The sequence below is a fragment of the Balaenoptera ricei genome, chromosome 5 (genome assembly GCF_028023285.1).
Source record: "Balaenoptera ricei isolate mBalRic1 chromosome 5, mBalRic1.hap2, whole genome shotgun sequence".
NCBI classification, from domain to species: Eukaryota; Metazoa; Chordata; class Mammalia; order Artiodactyla; family Balaenopteridae; genus Balaenoptera; species Balaenoptera ricei.
Genome location: NC_082643.1, coordinates 56,673,406 through 56,693,781, shown reverse-complemented (window position 1 = coordinate 56,693,781; position 20,376 = coordinate 56,673,406). Strand labels below are relative to the sequence as shown.

The 20,376-nt window shown below is 37.0% G+C and overlaps 1 protein-coding gene and 1 pseudogene across 4 annotated transcripts in view; one reads left to right on the top strand and one right to left on the bottom strand.

The window, feature by feature from the left end:
- CENPC (centromere protein C) overlaps positions 1–14,631 on the bottom strand; it is an 89,963-nt gene extending 75,332 nt beyond the window's left edge. For 3 of the 4 annotated variants that reach the window (XM_059922910.1, XM_059922909.1, XM_059922908.1), the window contains exons 1-4: positions 14,368–14,631; positions 9,642–9,688; positions 8,414–8,484; positions 7,621–7,715 (exon numbers count right to left, since the gene is read on the bottom strand). In XM_059922910.1, the coding sequence (XP_059778893.1) occupies positions 7,621–7,715; positions 8,414–8,484; positions 9,642–9,688; positions 14,368–14,385 (231 nt within the window). In that variant the 5' untranslated portion in view covers positions 14,386–14,631. The remainder of the gene's footprint in view (positions 1–7,620; positions 7,716–8,413; positions 8,485–9,641; positions 9,689–14,367) is intronic. The other variant, XM_059922911.1, reaches the window with a different exon arrangement.
- LOC132365919 (large ribosomal subunit protein eL39-like) lies at positions 11,972–12,127 on the top strand (annotated as a pseudogene).
- Positions 14,632–20,376: the final 5,745 nt, after the last annotated feature.

The following is a 20,376-nucleotide window of genomic DNA, read 5'->3' as shown; positions in this document are numbered from 1 at the left end:
AGCAAAGATCAATAAAACTAAAAGTTGGTTCTTTAAGAAGATAAACAAAATTGATAAACCTTTAGCCAGTATCATCAAGAAAAAAAGGGAGAGAACTCAAATAAATAAAATTAGAAATGAGGGACTTCCCTGGTGGCACAGTGGTTAAGAATCACGCCTGCCAACACAGGGGACACAGGTACAAGCCCTGGTCCAGGAAGATCCCACATGCTGCGGAGCAACTAAGCCCGTGCGCCACAACTACTGAGCCTGCACTCCAGAGCTCGTGAGCCACTACTACTGAGCCCGTGAATCACAACTACTGAAGCCACTCATTCTAGGGCCTGTGCTTCGCAACAAAAGAAGCCATCGCAATGAAAAGCATGTGCAGCGCAACGAAGAGTAGCCCCCGCTCACCAAAACTAGAGAAAGCCCACGTGCAGCAACAAAGACCCAATGCAGACAAAAATAAATAAATTAAATAAATAAATTTGTAAAAAAAAAATGAGAAATGAAAAAGGAGCAATTACAACTGACACCACAGAAATACAAAGAATCATAAGACACTACTACAAGCAACTCTATGCCAATAAAATGGAAAACCCAGAAGAAATGGACAAATGCTTGGACAGGTGCAAACTTCCAAGACTGAACCAAGAAGAAATAGAAAATATAAACAGACCAATCACAAGTAATGAAATCAAAACTGTAATTAAAAATCTTCCAACAAACAAAAGTCCAGGACAAGAAGGCTTCACAGGTGAATTCTACCAAGCATTTAGAGAAGAGTTAACACCTATCATTCTCAAACTCTTCCAAAAAATTGCACAGAGATGAACACTCCCAAACTCATTCTGTGAGGCCACCATCACCCTGATACCAAAACCAGACAAAGATATCACAAAAAAAGAAAATTACAGACCAATATCACTGCTGAACATAGACGCAAAAATCCTCAACAAAATACTAGCAAACAGAATCTAACAACACATTAAAAGGATCATACACCATGACCAAGTGGGATTTATCCCAGGGATGCAAGGATTCTTCAATATATGCAAATCAATCAAGGTGATACACCACATTAACAAACTGAAGAATAAAAACCATATGGTCATCTCAATAGATGAAGAAAAAGCTTTTGACAAAATTCAACACCCATTTATGGTAAAAACTCTCCAGAAAGTGGGCTTAGAGGGAACCTACCTCAACATAATAAAGGCCATATACAACAAACCCACAGCAAACATCATTCTCAGTGGTGAAAAACTGAAAGCATTTCCTCTGAGATCAGGAACAAGACAAGGATGTCCACTCTCACCACTATTATTCAACATAGTTTTGGAAGTCCTAGCCACAGAAATCAGAGAAGAAAAATAAATAAAAGGAATCCAAATAGGAAAAGAAGACGTAAAACTGTCACTGTTTGCAGATGACATGATACTATACATGGAGAATCCTAAAGAGGCCACCAGAAAACTACTAGAGCTAATCAATGAATTTGGTAAAGTTGCAGGATACAAAAGTAAGGCACAGAAATCTCTTGCATTCCTATACACTAACAACGAAAGATCAGAAAGAGAAATTAAGGAAACAATCCCATTCAGCATTGCAACAAAAAGAATAAAATACCTAGGAATAAACCTACCTAAGGAGGCAAAAGACCTGTACACAGAAAACTGTAAAACACTGATGAAAGAAATCAAAGATGACACAAACAGATGGAGATATATACCATGTTCTTGGATGGGAAGCATCAATACTGTGAAAATGACTGTACTACACAAAGCAATCTACAGATTCAATGCAATCACTATCAAATTACCAATGACATTTTTCACAGAACTAGAACAAAAAAATTTTTAATTTGTATGGAAGCACAAAAGACCCCAAATAGCCAAAGCAATCTTGAGAAAGAAAGATGGAGATGGATGAATCAGGCTCCCTGACTTCAGACTGTACTACATAGCTAGAGTCATCAAGACAATATGTTACTGGCACAAAAACAGAAATATAGATCAATGGTACACGATAGAAAACTCAGAGATAAACCCACGCACTTATGGTCAACTAATTTATGACAAAGGAGACAAGAATATACAATGGAGAAAAGACAGCCTCTTCAATAAGTGGTGCTGGGAAAACTGGACAGCTACATGTAAAAGAATGAAATTAGAACATTCCCTAACACCATACACAAAAATAAACTCAAAATGGATTACAGACCTAAACGTAAGGCCAGACACTATAAAACTCTTAGAGGAAAACATAGGAAGAACACACTATGACATAAATCACAGCAAGGTCCTTTTTAACCCACCTCCTAGAGTAATGAAAATAAAAACAAAAATAAACAAATGGTACCTAATTAAACTTAAAAGCTTTTACACAGCAAAGGAAACCATAAACAAGATGAAAAGACAACCCTCAGAATGGGAAAAAATATTTGCAACGAAACAACAGACAAAGGATTAATCTCCAAAATATACAAATAGCTCAGGCAGCTCAATATCAAAAAAAACCCAACCCAATCAAAAAATGAGCAGAAGACCTAAATACACATTTCTCAGAAGAAGATATACAGATAGCCAACAAACATATGAAAAGATGCTCAACATCACTAATCATTAGAGAAATGCACATCAAAACTATAATGAGGTATCATCTCACACCAGTCAGAATGGCCATCATCAAAAAATCTACAAACAATAAATGCTGGAAAGGGTGAGGAGAAAAGGGAACCCTCCTGCACTGTTGGTGGGAATGTAAATTGATACAGCCTCTGTGGAGAACAGTATGGAGGTTCCTTAAAAAACTAAAAATAGAACTACCATATAACCCAGCAATCCCACTACCAGGCATATACCCGGAGAAACCGTAATTCAAAAAGACACATGTACCCCAATGTTCACTGCAGCACTATTTACAATAGCCAGGTCATGGAAACAACCTAAATGTTCACTGACAGATGAATGGATAAAGAAGATGTGGTACATATATATACATACAATGGAATATTACTCAGCCATAAAAAGGAATGAAATTGGGTCATTTGTGGAAATGTGGATGGAACTAGAGTCTGTCATACAGAGTGAAGTAAGTCAGAAAGAGAAAAACAAATTTCATATATTAATGCATATATGTGGAATCTAGAAAAAATAGTACAGATGAACCTATTTCCAGGGCAGGAATAGAGACGCAGATGTAGAGGATGGATGTGTAACATAGAGGCGGAAGGGGAGGGTGGGATGAATTGGGAGATTAGGTTTGATATAAATACACTACCACGTGTAAAACAGACAGTTAGTGGGAACCTGCAGTATAGCACAGGGAGGACAGCTTCGTGCTCTGTGATGACCTAGAAGGGCGGGATGGTGGGGGATGCAAGGGAGGTCCAAGAGGCAGGGGATATATGTATACATATAGCTGATTCACTTTGTTGTACAGTAGAAACTAACACAACATTGTAAAGCAATTATACTCCAATAGGAACTTGCCTGGTGGCGCAGTGGTTAAGAATCCGCCTGCCAATGCAGGGGACACGGGTTTGAGCCCTGGTCCGGGAAAATCCCACATGCCGCAGAGCAACTAAGCCCGTGCACCACAACTACTGAGCCTGAGCTCTAGAGCCTGCGAGCCACAACTACTGAAGCCCACGTGCCTAGAGCCCATGCTCTGCAACAAGAAAAGCCACCGCAATGAGAAGCCTGCACACTGCAATGAAGAGTAACCCCAGCTCGCCACAACTAGAGAAAGCCCGCACGCAGCAATGAAGACCCAACGCAGCCAAAAATAAAAATAATAAAATTAAATAAATAAAAATTTTAAAAATTATACTCCAATAAAAAAAATTTCTGTAATAAAAATTTTTTTAAATGTAAGTATAGGAAGCAGTCAGTCACTGAGTCCCTCTTCCTACCCAAAGAGAAGATTAGATGTTTACTCCCTTGAGTTTTGAATCAGAGAGACTGTGAGCTCAAAGTCAGGAAACATAACTGAAGGTAAGAGTAACACATTGAAAATAGAAATATTAAGTGCAAGTATTCAAATTGCACCTTTCCCCTTGCCCACCTGGCTGAGAACACTCACAGTTAGAATCAGACCCCTAAGCAGGAAAGAAGATTTCTTTGTCAGAAAAACTTTTCAAGTCAAGAGAAAAAAACCTGCAGGTATTAACAACTGGACATCCACAATGATGTGGCCCAGACAAATCATACCATGGTGAAATCTACCAATGTACAACTCTAACTCTGCAAATACAGCTTCCAATCACCATTTTAGTTTTTCATCCTTAAAAGTGACACCGATAAGGATCACTGGACCACTGGACATTTGACAAAAAGCTCTAGTGTAAAAGGTAATGAGCAAAGTAAGCAAAAAAGGTACTTGTATGAAACAGAAACTCTAAGAAGAAATCTTAAAGAATTAGAAGAACCTAACATCGAGGAATATCATGAAATTTCAAATCAATAAAGACAGATGACAAGATTCTAAAAGCTTGCAAACATGAAAAAATAGTGGCTCACAAAGGATCAAGGAATCAGAGCAATATTCTCAACAACACAAGAAGCTTTAAAAAAAATAGAGCATGTCTTTAGAAGTCTGAAAGAGAATCATTTCCACCCTAGAATTCTATACACATAATTACCCATCATGAGGGTAAAGTCATGGTATTTTCAAACATTTAAGGTCTTAAATTCTCAGGAAGCTACTAAAGGATGAGCCCCACCAAAAAAAAAAAAAAAAAAAAAAGAGGGCAAGAAATATGAGCTACAGAACAGGACAAAAGAGAAGGGACTTCCCTGGATGATAAAGGGAAATCACATTGGCAACACTTACGTGACAGGCCTAAAGGTGGACAGAAACAAAAAATAGAGAAGAGAGATCTAGGAAGGATAGTTCCAGAAAAAAACTGAAAATGATAAATTACTTGATGTGTCTACATACACTGAGAAAACACTGATAACTCTGTCACAGAAATTGGTGATAAATTAGTCAGAGGTGCACAGAATATCAACAAATTTAAAAACCAAGACAACTAAATCAAGAGAAAACTAAGAGATAAGCAAATGGCTAAGCAAACTGTGGTATATCCATACCATGAAATACCACTCAGCAATAAAAAGAAACAAATTATTGATACACACAAAAACCTGGATGAATCACCAGAGAATTATCCTGAGTGAAAAAGACAATTCCAAAAAGTTATATACTATATGACTCCATTTAAACAACATTCTTGAAATGACAAAACTGTAAAAATGAAGAACAGTTAGGGGTTTTAGGAGTTGAGGGAGTAAGGGTGAGAGAGAAGTAACTTGTTATAAAAGGATAAGAGGGATCCTATAGTGGTGGAATTTTTCTGTATCCTGTCTGTATCAATGTCAGTATCCTGGTTGTAATGTTGTACTATAGTTTTGCGAGATGTTACCTTTAGAGGAAACTAGGTAAATCATACACAGTCCTGAACTCTATTTGTTACAGCTGCTATAAATCTACAATTATCTCAAAACAAAAGGCTTGATTTAAAAAAAAAAAAGTAGAAGCTCCCAGTAATATCTCTCTATAGAGAAGGTTCTCCTTTTCTCCTTTTAAACAGATTGGATTGAAATGATTAGATCCTCACTCTCAAGGACTGAGCTGGGTCTGATATGACATTTTAGTAAGACTCAGTCCACTCGTAACCTGCCCTGTTCTTCAGAATGCCCTCTCCTGGGTTACTGAGAGCCTAGTGAGCCTATTTAGCCCTTAAAGATTGTGAGATATTCAATTCAGCCCTATAGACATTTTTGCTCAACTTTTTAGCCTCTGGCCTCAAATTGTTCAAAATGTGTCAAATGCCTATTTGTGGTGGGCCACTTTCCTGCAGTAGGACTTTACCTTCTTAGCATAGCAAGACTACATGTTTCACTCCACCATTCTGGCCTAAGGTTCTTCACTACCTCAGAACTTACAAATGTTCTTTAAGGAAAAGTGGCTATCCATTTGAGATGCCTCCAGAATTCCAATTTGTCATGCCATCCCTGCACAAGTGACAAAATCTCTGCTTTCCCTCAGTGGACTCACACTGTCTGGACCAACCTAAAATCCTCAGCTTTTGCACAAAATTAACAGATACTCTCAGGGAAGAAAATGACCAACAGTCATCAACTCATATTCTAAGGATTCCACTCTCTTTGAAATTTTAGTTCATCTAGTCCTTGTTGCTTCCACAGCTCCACATGTCTCTAAAAACATGATTTGTTTGCATTTTATTATTTTGTTTTTAACCAGCTCTTCAGCAGGAGTGTTGACCTACTGCAATCTGTTACATCCTTCCTAAAAGTGGAACCTCTACCATAACCTTGATACCAAAGCTCAACAAGAACATTTTGAGAAAAGAAAAAAAAAAGACAATATTGTTCATGAACATAGATGCAAACGTCTTAAATACTGGCAAACCAAATCAAAACAGGTTAATACTTTTTGACCAAGTCAGGATTATCCCAGGAAACTTAGTTGATTTAACTTTCAAAAATCAATATAATTTATCACATTAAAGAAGGTCTCTCAATTCTGACAGAAATGGATGTCTTCATTTCCTGGAACCAAAAGGCTGTATGTGTTTATTTGTTTATACAAGTTTCTAGTGAATGTTATTTCTGTAACTACAGGTATTCCTCAGAGATATTGCAGGGTCAGTTCCAGACCACCCCAATAAAGCGAGTACTGCAATAAAGCAAGTCACATGAATTTTTTGATTTCCCAGTGCATATAAAAGTTATGTTTACACTATACTGTAGTATATTAAGTGTACAATAGCATTATGTCTAAAAAAAGTGCATACCTTAATTAAGAAATATTTAATGTTAACCATCATCTGAGCCTTCTGGAAGTCATAATTTTTTTGCAATGGTAACATCAAAGATCTCTGATCACAGATCATCATAACAAATATAATTATAATGAAAATGTCTGAAATATTGTAAGAATTACCAAAATATGACATAGAAACATGAAGTGAGCAAATGCTGTCGGAATAATGGCACTGACAGAATTGCTTGACACAGGGTTGCCACAAACCTTCAATTTGTAAAAAATGCACTATCTGTGAAGGGCAATAAAGCAAAGCACAATAAAACAAGGTATGTCTCTATACAATTCTTCTCTCCAATTAGTATTGTGCTTTTGAATAATTTGTCATTAATCATTAGCTTCAAAAACTCTATTCCAAAGTCTGCTATTTTGTAGAGTTAGATCAACCTATCCTCTTAAGATACATAATCAATAAAAGATTGATTCCCCTGTTTAGCAAATTGCCTTCAGTTTTCAGAAAATAACCAAACTTGCCAACCTGGATTAGGAACTTCAGTAGTTGCCCACTTTCCTAAAAACCTAATTTAGGCATCATTTAAGTAAGAGTGAAAAATAATTGTGTTTAAATTTGATAATTCTAATTCCCAGACCTCCAATTTCAAACACAGGAAATGTCAGACCAAAATTTTCACAAAGTACCTCTAAATTTTATATAAACTCAATGGGAATATAGGGTTCCTTTTTAAGAATAAGACTTACAAACAACTAAAATGTATCTAACTATATACTGTGTATTGTTCACTCACTAAACTATTAAATTTGTACCAGTTCTCCTTTTTGACTTACCTCTTCACTTGGAGACTGAACACAAATGTCTTTTATTTTAGGTGTTGAATAAAGCACTGATTTTGTGGAATTTGTGCTAAAATCATTGGCAAGACCTAAAAAAAGTTAAAACAAAACATGTATAAAATTTTTTGGTTACAATTAAAAGAAGCCCCACATGATATGTGAAGAAGTCTTTTGACTCTTTTAAGCGCAATTAGTTTAACTGAAGTACAGACATCAATTCAATATTCAAATGTTCCTAGAAGGCATCAGGACTGAAAAAGACAAACAAGATTCCTGAAGAAATATGTGCCAGTTTTTCTTTCAGAACTTGTAAAGAAAAGATACTTTTCCACTATCTGTGTTTTTCTTTGGTTGGCCTATTCTTTTATTCCAATACCTTCTGACGCCAACCAGCACTAGGAAAAGTTTTTGCCATTATACATCTTTTCTTTAGAAAGGGGTGCAAATCACCAAACATTATCTCAAGCTCTCCAGTGATCCCAAGAATTCTGCACATTTATTTCCATTAATGAAATACTTTCTCTTGTGTATGATAATTATTTATGGAATTCCAGACTATAGGAATCTAGTGTGAACTAAAGGGAACAACAAATTATTCTCATTTTTGCCAGTATTATCTTCAGTATACCAGAAGGTACATGAAGGACTGCACTTGTACTCAAAATTCCTGGGAAAATATTTTATATATTGAAATGCTAGAACATATTTGCTGAATTTGGTATTAATGGACAAATTTACATTTTCATCCATCCCAACCCTCAAAGTCCATCTATAAATGAAACCTTACTTTTTTCTTCAAAACAGTCTAGTAAGATTTCCAGTATATTCTGGCCTTGCTCCGTATTAATGTCAGGTGCCCTAATAAGAAGGAAAGAAGGGAAAATGTTAACATATCATCTCCAAAAGATATTTGCTACTTATTAACATCTACCTTGAAAATTCCATATCTCTTTATTATAAAATCTTAATTTTTACTTAATGGGAAAAATATCACCTTTACTATCTGAGAACAAAACAAGTATTTGACAGTCCAAGAGTTCCCAGAAAAGTATGTTAAGTAGTATGTCATTGTCTACATTAACAATTATATACCCTGCCTGAATAGCCACGTCTAAAGCTGTTTTAGACTACTGCTCTATCTAAACAAGAACATAAACTTTTTTGAAGATATTCAATCAATCCTGAAATGCTTCTTTAATAAAGACTCTATGGTCACAAGTCCTATCAGCTCCAAGTAACACAGTCTTCCCTACAAGATCTCAAATGCACTTCTGATTCAATACCTTTAATCTTAAGGAGCTAATGAATCAGTAAAAATTTTTTAATTAATATTTGTATTGAGATAATTGTAGATTCACATACAGTTGTAAGAAATAATATAGAAGAGACCCCTTGTTCACTTTATCCAGTTTCCTGCAATGGTAACATTTCACAAAGCCATATAGTATACTATCACAACCAGGATACTGATGTTGACAGAATCCACTAATCTTATTCAGATTCCTCCAGTTCTACATGTACTCATTTGCGTGTTTATGTTTGTGTATACAGTTAGTTCTATACACTTTATTACATTTGAAGGTTCAGATATGACCACCATAGTCAAAATACTGAACAGTTCCATCACCACAAAGATCCTTCTATTGCCCTTTTAAAACCACACCCACCTTTTCTTTTAGCCCCATGGAATAAACTGCATCTTTCTATTATTTCCATTCAATCCACTCTAGAGTGCTTTCCCCATAGCTGTCATTTAGTCAGAATTGAAACTGCCTCTTCCTGGTCCATCATTTATCAGGCAAATTTCTTTTCTCACCTCCATTAAGTCATTGAACTGTCTGCATTAATATTTCTCTGTTAATATAAAATAACTAAGATGACTATACTTAACCAGTGGGTATATAAATCATTATTTTCATTATTTTTCAGAGGTAATAGTTCTTTCTTCATTTAAAAATTCCACTTTCCAAAGATGCAAATAAAAATCATCTTAAAAGTTTAAGTACATAAATCACCTGGAAGGTCGGCAAAATCTTCTTCTATAGTCATTTTTGAGATGATCCTGAAAGAAAAGTAAATCATCAATTTGGTGAAAGTTTAAGTTCTTTATTTACTCATTCAGCAAGTATTTGCTGACTGCCTATTATAATACTACAAAGAGGAATATCTTCTGGATCAAGTGAAAAAGAACTTGTCTCATATCCATTATTTCCAAATGTTTGTTTATACTATTCCTTACTCTGGATTTATTCCATCTTCTTCCTCCTCTTCCTCCTCTTCTTCCTCCTCCTCCACCTCCCCCCATACCTCTTCCGTCATCAAAATCACACTATCTGGGCTTCCAATAATTCAAGTTAGTTGACCAACAATATCTATTTATCTCCTTTTCCTGCAAGGAGATCCCTCTGAAGTAATAGTAAAGGACTAAACTGGCATAAAACAACAATGAAAAAAGAGAATGGAAGAAAGGGCCATCTGTGGACAAACAAATATAACAGATTTCTGGAAGATGGAAAACAAATGAAACATGATAATTGATGAAACAGAAGAAAAGTAGCAGCCTAAAGTAAGCTCAGAGGATATTGTCCTGGATGAGGAGTGAATGGCCAGCATAAGATAAATACCTAGGAAGTTAAGAATGAAATATCAGAAAAACTGAGGATAAAAAGATGCTAGAATGTTTCCAGAAAGAGAAAAGAGGTAACCCCAACAAAGAAGCAGCCCCAATAAATGGAAGCAACAGGAAAAATAAAACACACAGACATGCTGAAATTGGAGGTGGAGAGCATATTTGAGATACTTTGGGTCCTATCTTTTAATTGTAAAACCTATAAAGTTAAATTTTCTAGTTGAAAATTTGGTGGTAATAGGAAGAACAGTATGCTTTTTAAAATAAATAAATTACTATCAATACAAAATGTTTAGTAAGCTGCACTCTTCCTTGGCCCAATGGGATATAAATGACCCCACCCCATGTGAACACTCTCTTTACCCCACTCATGCTCTGACATCCTGAGCTGAGCTGAGCCTCGCTCCTGACTCTACTAAGGCTACTACACACAACTTTGGACCACTGTAGTTTCCCACCCACGTGGACTGCTGCTACCTTGCTTCACTTTTGGATTGAATTATTCAGAAAGATGAAGACCTCTATTAGATTTTAAGAAACTTGAGAGCAGAAACTTTGTCTTAAACTAGCTTATATTCTTCCCAGAGCCTTGCCTAGTGCATTATATACCACACAAACACCATTTTTTGTTATCTTTTTGACGTGCCAAATAAATAAGACCAAAAATTTATGAGATAAAAGTGTCTTTCTTTAAAGAAGTTGAGAGTGTTTCACACAGCCTGTTATCTTCAGGAGGTACCTAAGGAGCAAAAGATTAAATCTATTTTATAGATAGCAAACTAAGGAACAAAGACACCTAACAAGTCTGCATTTTATCACAAGTCATTTGATGGAAAATTAACTCAAGCACTTAGGTCTCTCATCAGTACTCAGCATTCTGAAACACTTAGGTAAACCCCTGAGAATGTTAGTTAACTCCCTTCCAAGACCTCATTTAAGGTCACTCTTCTCCTAATTTAATATAATAAAATGATAGAGTCATCATATTTGCACACTAAATGTTTTTGAACATTAAATAACACCTGTAAAGTACTCTGTTCCTCTTTTAAATAGAAAAATTTTAAGGCTAAGACAGTTCTTTCCTTCAGCAAACATGAAATTGAGCACCTACTACAAGGCCAAATGCTATTTAGGCACACTAGAAAACAAGTGGTGAATAAGACAAAAGAGGTCTCTTAATTCTAAAAAGTTAGAACACAAAATTTTTTGATTTTCAAAATAAATACACATTCAAAAACTTGCAATTTCAACTCATTTTTCACTCAATTTCAATTTTAGTTTCTTCCATTCACTGTGAGATTATTCTTCTCAAAGAAAATAATATACAATACAGCAGGGTTTCTCAACCCTAGCACTAATGACATTTTGGGCTGAGTGACTCTCTTTGTTGTGAGGGCCTGTCCTGTGCATTGGGAGGATGCTTGCAGCATCCCTGGCCTCCACCTAGATGCCCTTAGCACCCCCTCATCCATGCTTTCTCAGGACAACCAGAAATTTTTCCAGACAACACCAAACGTCTCCTACAAGGCAAAATCACACCCAGTTAGAAACCACTTAAGTACAGGAATGACTGAGGATAATCTTTCAACTCCCTTCTCCCCTTGTCTTTTAAATGAGTTATGACGCAAAGTCAGATGTTAGAACTAAAAGGCTCAAAACAATTCTAAGGTTATGATAGGTATTTTAAAAGTGAACTGTGGGAACTTGTTCCTAGCCATGTCTTCTCACCAGACTTTAAAGATCAAGTGATTCCTGGCCAAGGAACAAAAGCAGAATCATCCCATTCCCCGGTGGATCTGAATGAAAACTGGTAATAAAATCAGGTACAACTCCAAGAGAAGACACCGGAGAAGAACCAAGCTGGGTCTATAAGGAGCCCTGCACATGAGGTGGCACACATATTTATGCTGTGTCAAGGACACTTGCACCTTACCATATCACTCTGAAGAATCACTACTATCTGAACAGCTGGATGTGTTTTATCGGGAAAATGATTTTTCCTCTTTGTGTCAGTGTGTCTGCACTAGTGCTCTGGTGAGACCTTTTGTTGTAAAATAAAATAAAATAAAAGTGAACTGTGGTCAAAAGAATGAGAACACAACAGAGTGGACCAGCAGCTGCTCTTCCAGCTTCAGTTTTGTCTATCTCTCTCCTCCTCAGTCTGAAAAGCCAAGTGCAATACCCCGGGAGAAAGAAAGAGAACTTTGAAATAAGGAGACACAAGGGCAATGATTACAGAAGGTTGACTGGAGGCATGAAAAGCAGGAAAAGCAGTCAATGTGAGAACTAAGACAAGCTTCAACCAGTCTAAGCTTCCCATATTCTGAAGGGCATCATCTTAAAGATAGGAGAAATTCGTAACAGAAAGGTACAGATCACAGTGAGAAAATAAGTTGTTTATTAATAATATCATTAATATTATTATTATTAATCATAGATTTTAAACACATACCGACACTGATACAAATAAAACACAGATCATGGTTTTAAAAAAAAGAGAGAAAGATAAAGAATGAGAAGACAAGCCACAGACCAGGAGAAAATAGTTGCAAAAGGCACATCTGATAAGGACTGTTATCCAAAATACAAAAGAACAGTTAAAACTCAACAAAAAGAAAACCCAATTAAAAAATAAATGGTTCAAAGACCTTAACAGACACCTCACTTAAGAAAATATACAGATGACAAATAAGCATAAGAAAAGATGCTCCACATCGTATGTCAAGCAGTAATGCAAATTAAAACCAGACACCACTACCCATCTGGCTGTGTGACCAAACTCCGGAACAATGACAACTCCAAATGTGGAACAACGGGAACTCTCATGTTAGAAGGCAAAACAGTACAGCCACTTTGGAGGACAGCTTGGTGTTTTCTTACAAAAGTAAACATACTCTTACCATATGACCCAGCAATCATGCATTTTTCTTTAGTCAACAGTATGAAAGGGTGGTATAGGAGTACTTTTTACTACGAGCACCTGCATTGTTTACATTATATATAACTGTCAACTGAAAAAAATGGACAACTTAAAATTTGCAAGTTAAGTTTTATTCGGGGACCTTACTTAGGACTACAACCCAGGAGACAGGCTCTCAGCGAGCTCTGAGGAACTGCTCCAAAGAGGTAAGGGGGGGACCAGGATATATAGGAGTTTGGGCTGGGAAAAAAAAGGTAGTCAAACATCAAAATCAGACACCTCAAGTTAATGATTTTTAGTGCTGCTCTATAAATGGGAAGATGCAAGAGTCTCGGCTCATTGAAGTTATTCCTTATTTAAGTCTCTTAACTATCTAGGGCCAGTGTCCTGTTTTTCTCCATTCTGAATTCCCCTTAGGCACACCCTGCAGGCAGCTGCAGTTGCTGGTGGCTTGAAGGTGGGTAACATTCGTTGTTTACTGAAATGGCAGGTAACAGTTTTTCTCCACAATACATCTTTTTATGCACACAAGCATACATATATAACTTTATTATAACTGGGAAGATCTTATTCATCCATGCTGAAGATCTTAAAAGGGGAGATAAAGTAGAAAACACAAGTTTAGGATAGGGGCTGCTATGGGTTGTATAAGGTATAGTATCCGTAAGCGAAGTCTGAAATCTACAACAGTGAATACCAAGGAAGTCCAGAAATAGGCCAACAAAAAAATGAGTTCCCGCCCCCTTCAGCGATTCACAGCTTGCACTTTTAACTAGCAGCTGCCTCTCAGAAAACTATCTGTCAATAACAGACGTCTCTCTACACTAGCAACTCTGAAGCAAAGGCACACTTTCAAGGCGTTTCAATACTTCTAAGGACAGAACATTATTTGGAGGACTAGGAACTGGAGTTAGGCTAAAAAGTAGAAATCACAAGATTCTCTGAAGAGAAAGACGAGTTAGGCTAAAAAGTAGAAATCACAAGATTCTCTGAAGAGAAAGACGCCGTCACGCCCGGGATTACAAAAAGACTTGAGGAAACACGACAAGTAAATTAACTCTAGCTATCGGCACCCGATCACTCCCGAGCTCAAAAAACTCGCGCGGCTTCCCCACTGAAACCCCCCAGAAGCCACAACACCGGCCCAACGCTTCACTCTCCCCGCCTCGCGGGGTCCGCGGCCTGCACTTACCAGCCCCCACGCGGCCATGTTCCGGCCCGGCTCAGTCCGCGCAGGGGTTGGGGGCGGAAGTCCACACGGACCGCAGCTCCAGGCAGCCCAGCGAGGACGGAGTCACCCGAAGAGCAGCCAGGCGGAAACCCAGTAGCACCTTAAGCGAAAGACGGCGGGAGATGGCGGGAACTAAGGAGCCGCGACCCAGCGAGCGCGCCCAGGAGCGCGCCCACTCGCGCGCATCCACCTACGCAATTTAAAAAGGGCTGCACATGCGCAAAGTGGGCCCTTTGACTCTAAAGGAAGAAAGCCGTTAGGGGCCCGCCCCCTCACTGCTACTCTCCCACAGTCCGGCCTTCCTCCTCCCAAGAGCCCCGCCCCATCTCGTGGTAGCCCTGCCCCCATCTCACGTGTCCCCTAGTCCCTTACTCCCGCAGCTTCATAGTCTCTCCCTCCCTCCCTCTCTCTCTCTCTCCCTCCCACAGCTTCATTCTTTCCCTCTCTCTCTCTCTCCTTCCCACGCAGAGAAGGTGTAAAACTTCCTGACGGTTCTCTTATAAAGTAAAAAGTAACACTTGGAAGGATAAGAGGCAGAAATTGCAGAAGACGTTTGAAGAGTAATGTTTTACTGTGTAGGCTCGTCACCCACACCCCAGCCCGTTTATGCACCATCTCTGAAAGCAATAATGGTATAGTAAAAATGGTGATGGACGATGTATTCTTTTTTCCCAATATGTGGGTAATGTGGGTAATATTTTTGTGAGGCATTGCCAACAAAATGATCTGTGTAAGTATATATCATTTAAGTATGACATCCTGATAGGAGCCCTAAATCAGGAGTCTGGAAACCTGCTCAGTGGACCAGCTATGTCATGTAGGACAAGCTCTGGCACCGTTCTGGCAGTTTCCTGAATTACATAATAGGAAAGTTCAGTTAGATGCTCTGAAGACTAGACCTGACCATTTTATGATTCTAAGAAACTATGACCTATTTTTATGATTTAATAAAAATTCGCAAGGGAGTTTTCATCAGAAAATGGATTACTTTCTCCTCAGGCAAGGGAGACAAAAGCAAAAATAAATAAATGGGACCACATCAAGCTAAAAACTTTTGCACAGCGAAGGAAATTATAAACTAAATGAAAAGGCCACCTACTGATTGGGAGAAGATATTTACAAGTGATATATGCAATAAGGGGTAAATATCCAAAATGTACAAAGAACTCATACAACTCAACATCAAAGAAACAACCCAATTAAAAAATGAGCAGAGGAACTGAATACACATTTTTCCAAAGAAGCCATACAGCTGGCTAATAGGCACATTAAAAGATGCTCAACATCACTAATCATCAGGGAAGTGCAAATCAAAACCATAAGGAGATATCACTTCAGGATATCACTTGCAGACAAACTGCAAGCACATGTCAGAATGGCTATTATCAAAAAGACAACAAAAATCATGTGTTGGCAAAGATGTGGAGAAAAGGGAACTCTGGCGCACTGTTGATGGGACTGTAAATTGGTACAGCCACTATGGAAAACAGAATGGATATTCCTCAAAAAATTAAAAATAGAACTATCATATGATCCAGCAATTCCACTCCTGGGTATTTAATCCAAGGAAAAGAAAAACACTAATTCAAAAAGATTTATGCATCTCAATATTCATAGCAGCATTGTTTACAATAGCCAAGATATGGAAGCTGCCTAAGTGCCCATCGACAGATGAATGAATGAAGAAGATGGCATATATATATATATATATATTTATATACATATATAAATAATGGAATACTACTGGACCATAAAAAAGAATGAAATTTTACCTTTTCCAACAACAGGGATGGACCTAGAGGGTATTATGCTATATGAAATAAGTCAGACAAGAGAAAGACAAATGCTGTATGATTTCACTTATATGTGGAATCTAAGAAACAAAACAAATGAGCAAACTTAAGACGTAAAAAGTTACAGATACAGAGAACAAAGAGGTGGTTGCCAGAGGGGAGGGGTGTGGGAGGAGGAGAGAAATAGGTGACGAAGATTAAGAGGTACAAACTTCCAGTTGCAAAGTAAATGTCACAGGTATGAAATGTACAGTGTAGGGAATATAGTCAATAACTAGGTAAAAAAATGCATTACTTGTTGAATAAATTCATTAACCAAGAGTTGAGCAAATAAATTTTTTAAAACTTGTAATGCTTTAACAAATGTTATCACCTGCTAAGACCTGTTTTTCTTTTTCCTTTTTTTTTTTTTTTTGTAGGAAAGAGGGATCGAGAATTAACTCTGAAATCAGACAAGCCCGAGTTCCACTCTCCTCCATTAATTCTGCCATAATGGGCAAGTTAATTAAACTATAAGTTTCTCAACTCTCTTGTCTGTAAAATGGGAACAATGTTAAAGTTGTTGAGATATGGATTAATTCCTTTTAAGATCTAGTTGAAATGCCTAGAACATAGTGAGAATTCAATAAATAATGCTATTGGTGTTATCAATATTATGGATATTTTTAGACTTGGTCTAGGAGAAGTTTTGCCAACCAGACTACATTATTTAATTTGGCCTCACATTTGGAATAGTTAATAATATACACTATCGTTTATTGAGTGCATACTGTATGGCAAGTTCTGTCATAAATGCTCTCCATGAAGTAACTTATTTCATTCTGAGAACATTCCTATGAGAAAAGACGACTAAGATCCACATTTTACAGACAACAGAACTGGGACAGTCTTCAAGTAACTTGCCCAAGATCACACTACCGTTAAACAGCAGAGCTGGGGATGAACCCCAGCATTCTGACTCCAGAACTGAGCACTTAATCACTATACTCTCAGTGAGAAATTTTAGCAAGCATGATCATAGATGTAAAGTTCCACGTGTAAAATTGTATCCCCCAGCTTCCACTGGAAACAGTAACTCTCAGAGGTATTTTGAGAAACTTGAAATGAAATGACATACCGGTATAGAATGCAGCGGGGTGTAGGTAATGAACTGGTCTGTTCTAGAGAGAAATTGGAGCTGCACCCTTATGAAAACAAAAAGTTATGCAGACTCCACAGTTCCCAAACTTTTCAGTTCCCTCTACATCTGTCCTAGTATTTAATAGCCCCTCCATAATTTTAGCATCATAAAATAGGGTTGCTAGCTGATGGAGTAATGTTTATAAAACACAGATTTGTCATTACAGGCCCCTACCCTCCAAAAAAACACATTAAGATCAATCCCTATGAATTGCTATGACAGCTGACTAAAATCTTGAAGTTTTCCATCACAACTACTTACCTATGTAAGGGGTGTGTGTGTGTGTGTGTTTATGTATCCATGGAACTATGTGTATTAGATGTGTATATGGAGAAAAAGGTATACAGAAATTTAGCTTGAAGGAGAAGTAGAAACTTTTAGTTACTTATGATTTTATGTTGCAGATAATTTCAAATTTGTAATTGTTAAAATTATCTTAAAGAATAGACCTTAAAAATGACACTCCAAAAATCAATTAGTTCTAGAAATTATAACATAGTTGCAATTACAACTTAAAATTTTCTTTATTCATAATGGACCCAAACTGGCAACGTGCCCATCAACTGGTGAATGAATAAATAAATTGTGATGCATCCATACTGTGGAATACTCCTCAGCAGTAAAAACAAACTACTGAGGCGTGCAACAACACAGATGAATCTCAGAACATACTGAGGGACTTCCTTGGTGGTCCAGTGGTTAAGACTGTGAGCTCCCAATGATAAAGAAGATGTGGTACATATATACAATGGAATATTACTCAGCCATAAAAAGGAATGAAATTGGGTCATTTGTAGAGACGTGGATGGATCCTGAGACTGTCATACAGAGTGAAGTAAGTCAGAAAGAGAAAAACAAATATCATATATTAACGCATATATGTGGAACCTAGAAAAATGATACAGATGAACCGGTTTGCAGGGCAGAAATAGAGACACAGATGTGGAGAACAAATGTATGGACACTAAGGGGGGGAAGTGGTGGGGGGGTGGGGTGGGATGAATTAGGAGATTGGGATTGACATATATACAGTAATATGTATAAAATAGATAACTAATAAGAACCTGCTGTATAAGAAAATAAAATTTAAAAAATTAAAAAAAAAAAAAAAGACTGCGCTCCCAATGCAGGGGGCCCGGGTTTGATCCCTGGTCAGGAAACTAGATCCCGCATGCCACAACCAAGAGCACGCATGCCACAACTGAGAGCCGGCGCAGCCAAATAAATAAATAAATAAATATTTAAAAAACAAAAAAATCATGCTAAGTGAAAGAAGCCAGACATCAAAGGCCATCTGCTGTATGAGTCCATGTACATGACTATATAAAACTGTATGAACAGAAATGAGATCACTGGTTACCAGACGATGATGTCATAGCAGAAGAAGACGCTGACTGCAAAGAGCCAGGAGGGAACTTTTTGCAGTGGTGGAAATAACTTATGTCTTGATTATGGTGGTGGTTACATGACTATATGTATTTGTCAGAACTCTTAGAACTGTGCTCCTCAAAAAATGGTAACTTTTGCTGTAAATTATACCTCAATTAACTTGACTTGAAAAATTAAGAACATGAGAGAGAGAGACAGAGAGAGAGAGAAAACGTAGCAACCAAATGCAATGTGTGAGTTTTGATCAGAGTCTGGTTCAGATCAAAGAAGCTATACAGAGCTTTAAGCAACAGTGGGAAACTAAAATATTGATTATCGCATGACAGGGAATTGTAAATTTTCTTAGATATTACAATGCTATTGTTGATGTAAGAGAATGTCCTTACTCTTCATGTTCTTACTCCATCTGTTAAGTACAATCACTTTAGTAGCCCTTTCTGACAAAATTATTCCCGGAGTCAAAGGTTCTACTGGACTGTAATTGCCAAGTTAATAAAATATGCTTGCAATATGCAGATAGGTGGCAGCAACGTTCACAAAAAAACAAAAACAAACAAACCAAAAAAAAACAATGTTATGCACAGGGTCTTAAAGGTCTGCAATGAGTTGGTAATTTTAAAGTGCTGAATAAACTGACCAGCTTTAAGTTTCCTAAGTTACCTTGGCACCAACCGTTTGATTCTTAGTTGCAATTATACTTTATTTTATATACATTGTTTCTCTTAACAGGAACACGGGGGGACAACAAATCTCTATTCTTTAGGTTTCCATTCTGTAGCCTCTAGTTTACTTCTAGTCAATGTAATTCTTATCTCATAAAAAGGAGCTTTTGTAATTTAACACATACTTACATTTTCAAAAGTTTAATATAGTTCTGCATTATAATTTTAACCTTGCAAAGACTTAAATTACTTTGATAGTACTAGGCAAAAATTTAAATAATGTACCTTCATACTTATTGACATGGAAATGTGCTCTGGATACACTATTTGAAAAATGCAGTTTATCAAGTATCATTACAGTATTTACTTGATTACATACATATATACAAATAGAGAAAAAGTGCCCGAAAAGTGATTGGTACCCATCCAAACAGTGCTAATGGTGTGGATGGTGAAATAACATGTGATTTTCATTGTTTCTCTATTTTGTCTGAGACATATATAAGTTTGCCACTTATAATTAGAAAAAAATAAGAAATTATTTTAAGCTAAGTATGCATAGGAAATGATATATAAGGTATTTGTAAATTCAAGTGCCTATAGAAATTTGTAAACAATAAAATGCCAAAACTGTAGCTTGCTGGCAATACCTAACAGAAAGAGATTTACAAGATGAAAGAAATAGGAAGACAAACTGCAAGCAAAGATGTGAGGCAGAAATGATGTGCTGCTGACACAGAGAAAATTTGTGCGATATTGAAAAAGTGCTTATGTTTGCAAAATGGAACTAGATTATGGAGCACCTCCAATGTTAGGATAACTTTTCACCTCTTCCTATAGACACTGGAAAACTGTATTGATCTGGGTAAGTTACATAAATTCATGATAGCTAATTTAGGCATTTATCTGCTTACAGAATTGTTGGGAGGGATGGAGAAATAATGTA